We start from the raw sequence: 10,811 nt of genomic DNA on the forward strand, positions 1-10,811 counted from the left end.
AGCTAGTTTAGTTAGCATACTTATATACCATTGCCTCAAGGCAAGGAAAAAGTGGGATTTTTTGTTTGTTTGTTTTTGAGATGGAGTCTCACTCTGTTACCCGGGCTGGAGTGCAATGGCATGGCACAATCTTGGCTCACTGCAACCTCTGCCTCTTGGGTTCAAGTGATTCTCCTGCCTCAGCCTCCTGAGTACCTGGGATTACAGGCGCCTGCCACCATGCCCAGCTAATTTTTGTATTTTTAGTAGAGACGGGGTTTCACCATGTTGGCCAGGCTGGTCTCGAACTCCTGACCTCAGGTGATCCACCCGCCTTGGTCTCCCAAAGTGCTGGGATTACAGGTGTGAGCCACCTCGAGGTCATTTTTCATGATGGACTTGTGCTATGGGGAGGGCATCCTGGAAGCTGGTTAACAGACACAGAAGAGGCATCCACAAACCAATACCCATCTCACAGCGACAAGGGCAACTCCAGGGCTTCACCTGCAAATTCTACCAAAGGTTTCAGAAGTAATAACAAACTTTAAAAAAAAAAAAAAAAAAAAAAACTCACTCACTGGTGTGGGACTGATGGCACCGCAGGCGGCTCTGGCCACCCCAACAGCCCACAGACAGATGGGACAGGAAGTGACACCAACCTCCTCAAAACACTTGCAGATGAGCCCAGTGACAAGCAGGAGTATTATAACAAAACTGGGTTGAGTTATTCCAGGAACACAAAACTAGTTTTCGACAAGAACAGCCATCACTAAACTTACCATGTGTCAAAATTAAGGAGAAAAATCGTGTCACTTTAATGGACACAAAAAAGCATCTGATAAAAGCATTCATGTTAAAAACTCTTAGTAAAGCAAAAATAAAGGGAATTTTTTTTTTTGAGACAGAGTCTCACTCTGTGGCCCAGGCTGCAGTGCAATGGCGCAATCTCGGCTCACTGCAACCTCCGCCTTCCAGGTTCAAGCGATTCTCCTGTCTCAGTCTCAGTCTCTTCAGTAGCTAGGATCACAGGCACGCAACACCACGTCCGGCTAATTCTTGTATTTTTAGTACAGATAGGGTGTTTACCATGGCCAGGCTGGTCTTTCTTCTTTTTTTTGAGATGGCGTCTTGCTCTGTCGCCCAGGCTGGAGTGCAGTGGCGCGATCTCGGATCACTACAAGCTCCACCTCCTGGGTTCACGCCATTCTCCTGCCTCAGCCTCCCAAGTAGCTGGGACTACAGGCACCCACCACCACCCCCGGCTAGTTTTTTGTACTTTTAGTAGAGACGGGGTTTCAAGGTGTTAGCCAGGATGGTCTCCATCTCCTGACCTCGTGATCCATCAGCCTCGGCCTCCCAAAGTGCTGGGATGACAGGCGTGAGCCACCGCGCCCAGTTACCAGGCTGGTCTTCAGCTCCCGACCTCAAGTGATACAATCGCTTGCATAGTGACCAAACGCCAGGCGCGGTGGCTCACACCTGTAATCCCAGCACTTTGGGAGGTGGAGGCTGCAGTGAGCCGAGATCGCACCACTGCACTGCAGCCTGGGGGGCCAGAGAGAGACTTCGTCTCACAAAAAAGAAAATGTTTCCCTCTTGGTCGGGACCAGTCAAGGATGCCTGATCCCCTCTACCAAGTATAAGGCCAGTACACAGAGATCAACTGCACTTCAGTGTACATGCAAGAAACAGGGGTAACCACTCAGAAGAATTTTTTTTTTTGACACAGAGCCTGGCTCTGTCGACAGGCTGGAGTGCAGTGGCGTGATCTCGGCTCACTGCAAGCTCCGCCTCCTGGGTTCAAGCAGTTCTCCTGCCTCAGCCTCCCAAGTAGCTGGGACTATAAGCGCATGCTCTCACGCCCGGCTAATTTTTTTTTGTATCTTAGTAGAGTCGGGGTTTCACTGTGTTGCACAGGCTGGTCTTGAACTCCTGACCTCAGGCGAGCCACCCACCTCGGCCTCCCAAAGTGCTGGGATTATAGGCGTGAGCCACTGTGCCCGGCTGCCAGGCTGGTCTTGAATTCCTGACCTCAGGCGAGCCACCCGCCTCAGCCTCCCAAAGTGCTGGGATTACAGGCGTGAGTCACTGTGCCCGGCCACCACTCAGAAGAATTTTAAGAAAAATGTATACATAGTCAAATGGTCTAATGTCTAACTGGCATCTTGGGGAAACGGGAACAGAATAAATAGCTAAAGAAACAGTGACCAAATGCCAGGCGCGGTGGCTCACACCTGTAATCCCAGCACTTTGGGAGGCCGAGGCAGGCGGATCAAGAGGTCAGGCGATCAAGACCATCCTGGCTAACACGGTGAAACCCCATCTCTACTAAAAATACAAAAAATTAGCCAGGGGTGGTGGTGGGCGCCTGTAGTCCCAGCTACTCGAGAGGCTGAGGCAGGAGAATGGCGTGAACCCGGGAGGCGGAGCTTGCAGTGAGCAGAGATAGCACCACTGCACTCCAGCCTGGGCGACACAGTGAGACTCCGTCTCAAAAACAAAAAAAGAGGCTGGGCACGGTGGCTCACGCCTGTAATTCCAGCACTTTGGAAGGCCAAGGCAGGAGTTCGAGACCAGCCTGGCCAACATGGTGAAACCCCCATCTCTACTTTTAAAAAATACAAAAAATTAGCCAGGCGTGGTGACGCGTGCCTGTAATCCCAGCTACTCAGGAGATTGAGACAGAAGAATTGCTTGAACCGGAGAGGGGGAGGTTGCAATGAGCCAAGATCGCACCACTGTGCTCCCATCTGGGCAACAAGAACAAAACTGTGTCTCAAAAACAAAAAAACAAAAACAAGGCCGGGCGCAGTGGCTCACGCCTGTAATCCCAGCACTTTGGGAGGCCGAGGCGGGCGGATCACAAGGTCAGGAGATCGAGACCATGATGAAACCCCGTCTCTACTAAAAATAGAAAAAATTAGCCGGGCGCAGTGGCGGGCGCCTGTAGTCCCAGCTACTCGGGAGGCTGAGGCAGGAGAATGGCGTGAACCCGGGAGGCGGAGCTTGCAGTGAGCCGAGATTGTGCCACTGCACTCCAGCCTGGGCGAGAGAGCAAGACTCCGTCTCAAAAACAAAAACAAAAACGGACTTTTATTAATTTCAACAGTGTTGTTTGTATATTTTCTTCCCCATAAAGGGGACTTTTGTACTGCCCAAGGCCACATGCTCGCCCATTTCCTATCCATGCCTTCTCCTCCCTCTCTCTGCAAAGCAACAGCCCCTCAACACCCTGAGGTGCAACTGGCCTTGCTTCTTGCCTCCCCCAGAGACAGGTGCCAGCAGACACCCCCCACCCTCTTCACTGCGCCCATGTTCTGTGCCTGCCTTCCCATGGCCATGGGTGCGCAGGTCACACTCAAGCCAAACCAAGCCTGCACTTGATTCTCTGGGACAGATTCAAGACAGCTGCACGAGGCCGGGCACAGTGGCTCAAACCTGTAATCCCAGAGTTTTGGGAGGCCAAGGCAGGTGGATCGCCTGAGGTCAGGAGTTCGAGACCAGCCTAAGCAACATGGTAAAACTCTGTCTCTACTAAAAATTAGCCGGGCATGGTGGTAGCGCCTGTGGTCCCAGCTACTCGAGAGCCTGAGGCAGGAGAATCGCTTGAACCCGGGAGGTAGAGGTTGCAGTGAGCTGAAATGGCGCCATTGCACTCCAGCCTGGTGACAGAGGGAGACTCTGTCTCAAAAAAGAAAAAGAAAAAAAAAAGACAGCTGCACGAAAGGTGGCTGTCTCCCTCCCTCTCCAGGTGAATCTGGGCTAGAGGCTGCCTTTAGGGCAGACTGTTGTGGCAGGGATGTGCCCTCCTGGTCTAGCCCTTAAAGTGACCGGCAGCTTCTGCCTTAGGCTCCTTGGGCTCTGAGTTCCTGCAAGAAGCTCAACTACACCAACATCGCCATGCTGCCGGGAAAATCCAGCTAGCCACGCTGGGGGACAGGGGAGAGTGGAGGGATGGGGGGGGTAGGGGAAGACACATCTGGCCTGTTCCCAGCTCTTCAAGTCATCCCTGTCAAGGCTCAGCCCTGGTGGAGGAGCGCCAAGGGATCCCCACACACTGATGGATTCCTGAAAACCAGACTTCCAGGTGTGTGCAATTATGATGAAAGACTTCATTTGTATGTTCCAGGGCAGTTTCTTACAGAGCCATGACTAGACTGACCCTAGGAAGATGGCTTGAGCCCAGGAGTTCGAGGCCAGTGTGGACAAAATAGCAAGACCCCATTTCTTAAAAACAAAAAACAAAAGAAGAAAACCTCTTTTCCTGCCATTTACGGCTCCATTTCCTGCTTCAGTTTACACACATCTCCTCCAGAGTTGTCTCTGTTCGCTGTTACTGACTCTCCTCCTCTGCAGGCTCTTACCCCTGCTCCAGTCAGACCACAACCACTCATGGCCCCAGCCTGCCCCGTCGCAGTCACATCACCTGAGGCTCAGCAGCGTGGGACCCAGCGTCGAGTCCCTCCCCAGCTGCCCTCCCTGGGCCTCCAGGGCCCTGTCCAGCTTTCCCCCTGCCTTCCAGGCCATGCGACCTCCACCTCTTTCATGGCCTCTCATCTCCCCAATCTCTCAATGTTGGGGTGCCCCAAGACCCTGTCCTGGGCTATACTCTGGGTGCCAGTTTCCAAGGGCAGACACCACCCCCAGGCTGAAGACTCTGGCTTTACCTCCATACCAGACCTCACTCCTCAACTCCTCAACTCCTGCCCTGCACTGCTGCCCGATGTGGAATGAGCACGTTGGCCGACCTCCAGTGGCAGCGTCCACGGCAGCACAACGCCCTCTGCAGTGAATGCTGGGAGGTGCTGCAGCCTCCACCACCCCTACCAGGGTTGGTAGATATGACCAGCAGAATATGACAGTTTAATAGTGTACTAGTTCATTTTTTAGATGGAGTTTTGCTCTGTCGCCCAGGCTGGAGTGCAGTGGTGCAATCTCGGCTCACTGCAACCTCCGCCTCCGGGTTCAAGCAATTCTCCTGCCTCAGCCTCCCAAGTAGCTGGAATTACAGATGCCTGCCACCATACCCAGCTAATTTTTGTATTTTTAGTAGACACAGGGTTTTGCCATGTTGGCCATACTGGTCTTGAACCCATGACCTCAGGTGATCCACCCACCTTGGCCTCCCAGAGTGCTAGGATGATAGACATGAGCCACTGCGCCTGGCCTCTTTTTTTTTTCTTTTCTTTTTTTTTTTTTTTGAGATGCGGTCTCACTGTGTTGTCCAGGCTGGAGTGTAGTGGTGCAATCATAGTTCACTGCAGCCTTGACCTCCTGGGCTTGAGCGATCCACCCTGGCCTCCCATGTAGCTAGGACTACACACAGGCCAGCTAACTTTTTCTTTTTTTTTTTTTTGAGACAGAGTCTCACTCTGTTGCCCAGGCTGGAGTGCAGTGGCCAGATCTCGGTTCACTACAAGCTCCGCCTCCCGGGTTTACGCCATTCTCCTGCCTCAGCCTTCTGAGTAGCTGGGACTACAGGCGCCCGCCACCTCGCCCGGCTAGTTTTTTGTATTTTTTAGTAGAGATGGGGTTTCACTGTGTTAGCCAGGATGGTCTCGATCTCCTGACCTCGTGATCCGCCCGTCTCGGCCTCCCAAAGTGCTGGGATTACAGGCTTGAGCCACCGCGCTCGGCCACTCAGCTAACTTTTATATTTTATATTTGGGCCAAGCACAGCGGTGCACTCCTGTAATCCCAGCACTTTGGAAGGCCAAGGTGAGTGGACTGCCTGAGCTCAGGAGTTTGAGACTAGCCCGGCCAATGTGGCAAAACCCTGTCTGTACTAAAAAAAAAAAAAAAAAAAAAAAAAAAATTAGCCGGGCGTGGTGTCCCACACCTGTAATTCCAGCTACTGGGTGGAGGGTTTAGGGGGCTGAGGCACAATAATTGTCTGAACCTATGAGGCAGAGGTTAAAGTTAGCGTGAGATCACACCACTTCACTCCAGCCTGAGTGACAGAGCAAGACTCTGTCTCACCAGGAAAAAAAAAAAAATTGTAGAGATGGGGTCTTGCTATGTTGCCCAGGCCAGTCCTGAACTCCTGGCCTCAAGCAGTCATCCCACCTCAGCCTCCCAAAGTGTGGGGCCATAGTTGTGAGCCAATGCACCCAGCCTGAGATTAGGTTACAGGACTCACTGTGGCTTCAGTCTTGGTGAGTCTCTCATTGTCAGGGAGGCTGCCATGCTGTGAGTTGACCCAGGGAGGGGCCCATGTGGCGAGAAACTGCAGCCTCCTGCCAACCATGTGTTCAGAGCAGAAACTCCAGCCCTCGTCAAGCCTTCAGAGGATGGAGCCCTGGCCAGCAAACACGTGTATGCTGGGGTAGGTGCCCAGGAGGGTTGGCCTCCTTTGGCCTACGCCTCTGACCCATCTGTTTGCTGGGTCAGCCCCTATTCACAACCCTCTTGTGGCTCCTCCCTGCTTTGTGGAGAACAGTCCTGACCACAGCCTACCTCCCTCCATCCCCACCACCACATCCACTCTACACCACGGCCACACCGTGCATGACTCTCCACCCTCAACTGCTTTGGACCTGTGCACAGGCTGTTTCTTCTGCCTGGAACACCCTCCTCTCACCTTCCCTGGGCCTGGGTAAGAGTTACTCCTCCCTTCAAGAAGAATGGAGAAACTGCCTCTTGCAAGTAGCCTTTCTGGACCAGCTTTCAACCCTCTGGCAACCAAAATCCACTGTATTTCCCAAACCCTTGAGGCACGTGCCCCAGTGTACCAAGACTCCTGTCAACAGTCTGTCCCCATCCTAGACCTGGCCTTGTTCCTGGTGCTAGGAATGTCCTTCCTCTGATAAACTCCCGCTCTGCCTCAGACAGGCTCTTCTGATCATGCGACTGGAAATACAGAGTTTCCTTCATTCACTCCTTTATCCCCGCAGCAGCACTTGCTTCAGGGGCAGGTGTGTTTATTTAGATGTTCCCCTCCCCCAAGTGTCTGCAGGTGTGGTTCACATGGTATCCCTGCTACCCAGCACACAGTGGGCGTTCGTTCCTTCCAAACAACTTGCTGAAAACACAGAAGAGCAAACAAGATGGCTAGGGCAGCGCGCCCTTCCCGGTGGGGCAGGAAGGGAGGCAGGACAGGGTAGCAGCCACGAGAAAGGACCTGAGCACAAGAGATTCTGGGTCATATCCTGGCTCCTGAGGCAGGGGAACCTTAAGCAAATCACTGAACTTGTCTGGGGCTTGGCTCTTCCATCTGCAACTGGGGGCGGTGAGAGCACTCACGTCGCGGAGAGCGGGGAGGGCGCCCAGGGCCCGACCTACCTCGGCGTCGCGGTTGAGGCGGTACACGTAGAGCTGCGAGGTCCCGGCCACCACGAGGTTGCGCTCGCTGTTGTTGAAGAAGTTGCAGTACATGGCGAACTCCAGGCCGGTGGGCGGATGCGCCTGTTTGTACACGGCGTACATGGCGCCAACCCGGGCTGCGCAAGGCCGGGAGAGGAAGAGTGAGCGGGGTCGGCCGCGCAGGACCCCGGCCCCCTACCGCGTCCCTCGCCGGCCTCGCGCTGCCGCCTCGGCCGCCCTCCCGGCTGCCCACCTGGCAGTTGGAGCCGACTCGAGGGGAACCGGGACGGCGGCGAACTTGGCCCGGCCGGGCCCAGAAGCTGGGCGCGAAGGTTCCGGGCTTCGGCGCCTGCGCAGCGCCGCCCCGTGAGAGCTGCTGCAAGGGCGACAGCGGCCCCTGGTGGCCCGGGGTGCGGGGCGGCCTGGCGGCTCGGCTCCGGGCGGGACGTCCGGACTCCAAACTCCTAGCGCGCGAAGTGCGGGGCCTCCGCTGCGGGCGCAGTAGCGCGGGTGAGAAGCCGCAGGGGCGCTGGCTGCAGCGGCTCGGGGTCCTCCGGGGATGCGTCTCCACCAGACCCAGGAGGGCTGCAGGGAGAAGCGACTCCGCTGCTAGACCCCAGGTGCAGGGGGCCGCGCCGGGGTCCGGAAGAGGGGGCGGGCGCCTTGCCAGCGTCGGGGGCTCCGAGAAAGCTTCCTAGAGAGGCCGCACGCCCCCTCTGCTCAGTGTCCCCTCGCAGAGCGACCCCCGCCGCCAACACTCCCGCGGAGGACGCAGGACCCCGCAGGCCCGCGAGCCCAGCGCTGTCCGTCCGCCTTGCTCACTGCTGCCTACCCAGGGCGGGCCCAGTGCCAGCTTCCAGGAGCTTGGATCCTGGACCAGGCACGGGCCTAGGACCTCGAAACGGAATCATGAGAAATAAAACAAGAAAGTATCGTTAGGCGCAAGAAAATGGCGTGGAAATATGTGTTTTTGTGGCATCCAAATCTACTCACTTACTCGTTGGGCAGTGGGGGAAGGGCCACTTGGATGCTCAGGCGTGTGACCCCTGAGCCACACTCAACCTCCTTTTAAAAGTCAATAGGAGGTGATAGCTGACGCCTGTAATCCCAACACTTTGGAAGGCCACTTTGGGCGGATCACCTGAGGTCAAGAGTTCCAGACCAGCCTGGCCAACATGGTGAAACCCAGTCTGTACTAAAAATACAAAAATTGTGGGGAAAAGAAAGATCAGATTGTTACCGTGTCTATGTAGAAAAGGAAGACATAAGAAACTCCATTTTGATCTGTACTAAGAAAAATTGTTTCTGCTTTGAGATGCTGTTAACCTGTAACTTTAGCCCCAGCCCTGTGCTCACAAACACATGTGCTGTATTGAATCAATGTTTAATGGATTTAGGGCTGTGCAGGATGTGCCTTGTTAATGTTATGCCCAGACCGTTTATTCCCCGAAGAAGACCACCAGAGTCCAGAGTCAAAGCTAAGCAGCAAGGATCTTTATTACAGGTTCGAACCTGGAGCTCTCACTCGCTCGCGAAACGAGACGGGCAGGAGAGCTCCCCCACTGAGCTCCGAGCAGTGTTATATAGTCTAAGAAAAGTGGGCATAGAATTATTATACAAATCAGATATATGATTGGCTAGTGTTTGAACAAGGCGATTTGGCTAACTATGATTGGTTCCTGCCATGTCTGATATTTCGGTTCAACCTTTGAGGCGGGAGAGCAGTTTTACACAAAGGCAGTTAATTATATTGCGTCAGGTTGCCCAACTGGTTTATGGCAGCAAGAGTTTATCTTACTTAAACACGTCTTGTGACCTTGCCTCAGAACTTACAAAATCTCTGGTACGTGCAGAAAAACAGGTACTTACAGAACTTAAAAAATCTCTGATATGTGCAAAGATTAGAGAGCAGAACAAAGGGTTTAGCAATAGGGTGTAGCTGGGGGGCGGGTACACATCTATGTTTGTGCCCTTTCATTAACAATATGTTTGCAGGCAGTATGCTCGGTAAAATTGCCATTCTTCATTCTCGATTAACCAGGGACACAATGCACTGTGGAAAGCCACAGGGACCTCTGCCCAAGAAAGCCTGGGTATTGTCCAAGGTTTACCCCACTGAGACAGCCTGAGATATGGCTTCGTGGGAAAGGAAAGACCTTACCATCTGTGGGGAAAAGGAAGAGAGATCAGCCTGTTACTGTGTCTATATAGAAAGAAGTAGACATAAGAGACTCCATTTTGTTCTGTATTTGTGATGCTGTTAATCTGTGACCCTACCCCCAACCTTGTCCTTTGCAAGAGACATGTGGTGCGGTGACTCAAGGTTTAATGGATTTTGGGCTGTGCAGGATGTGTCTTTGTTAAACAAATGCCTGAAGGTAGCTTGCTGGTTAAAAGTTATCACCATTCTCTTAATTTCAACTACACAGGGACAGGTACACGGCCAAAGGTCGCAGGGACCTCTGCCTAGGAAAGCTAGGTATTGTCTAAGGTTTCTCCCCTTGTGATAGACTGAAACTATGCTGCAAAAAGGTTTATGGAGATGTTTGCATATGCATCTCAAGGCACAGCATTTTCCTTTGAACTTATTCATGTCACAGAGGTGTTTGTTCATATGTCTTACTGCCGATTTCCTCTTTTTTCTTTGATCCTATTGTCCTGCCACTCCCCTGTCTTTAAGATGGTAAAGATAATTATCAATAAATACTAAGGGAACTCAGAGACCGGGGCCGGCTTGGGTCCTCTATAAGCTGAGCGCCGGTCCCCTGGGCCCCCGCTTTTCTTTCTCTATACTTTGTCTCTGTGTCTTATTTCTTTTCTCAAGTCTCTCGTTCCACCTTAGGAGAAATACCCACAGGTGTGGAGGGGCAGGCCACCCCTTCATCTGGTGCCCAACGTGGAGCATTTCTCTAAGGTGAAGGTACGGTGGAGCGTGGTCATTGAGGACAAGTCGACGAGAGACTCCCGAGTACGTCTACAGTCAGCCTTGCGGTAAGCTTGTGCGCTCAGAAGAACCTAGGGTAACAATGGGGCAAACTAAGAGTAAATATGCCTCTTATCGCAGCTTTATTAAAATTCTCTTAAAAAGAGGGGGAGTTAAAGTCTCTACCAAAAATCTAATTACGCTATTTCAAACAATAGAGCAGTTTTGTCCATGGTTTCCAGAACAGGGAACTTTAGATCTAAAAGATTGGGGAAAAATTGGCAAAGAATTAAAACAAGCAAGTAGGGAAGGTAAAGTCATTCCGCTCACAGTATGGAATGATTGGGTCATTATTAAAGTAGCTTTAGAACCGTTGCAAACAGAAGAAGATAACGTTCCAATTTCTGATGTCCCTAAAAGCTGTGCAGTAGATTGTGAAAAAGAGGCAAGGATAGAATCCCGGAAAGGAAAGGAAAGTTCACACTGTGAATGTGTATCAGAGCCGACTATGGCTCGGTCAACGCAAAATGTTGACAATAATCAATTACAGGAGGTAGTATATCCTGAAACGTTAAAATTAGAAGAAAAAAATCCAGAATTAGCAGAG

The 10,811-nt window shown here is 52.5% G+C and overlaps 1 protein-coding gene across 6 annotated transcripts in view; it reads right to left on the bottom strand.

Annotated features, from left to right (window-relative positions):
* The window catches only part of CPSF1 (cleavage and polyadenylation specific factor 1), a 17,166-nt gene extending 9,594 nt beyond the window's left edge, over positions 1–7,572 (bottom strand). For all 6 annotated transcript variants that reach the window (XM_073999794.1, XM_073999793.1, XM_073999792.1 and 3 more), the window contains exons 1-2: positions 7,535–7,572; positions 7,261–7,418 (exon numbers count right to left, since the gene is read on the bottom strand). In XM_073999794.1, coding sequence (XP_073855895.1) covers positions 7,261–7,404 — 144 coding nt within the window. In that variant the 5' untranslated portion in view covers positions 7,405–7,418; positions 7,535–7,572. The remainder of the gene's footprint in view (positions 1–7,260; positions 7,419–7,534) is intronic.
* Between the last annotated feature and the right edge of the window lie 3,239 nt (positions 7,573–10,811).

Source organism: Macaca fascicularis, chromosome 8, assembly GCF_037993035.2.
Source record: "Macaca fascicularis isolate 582-1 chromosome 8, T2T-MFA8v1.1".
NCBI classification, from domain to species: Eukaryota; Metazoa; Chordata; class Mammalia; order Primates; family Cercopithecidae; genus Macaca; species Macaca fascicularis.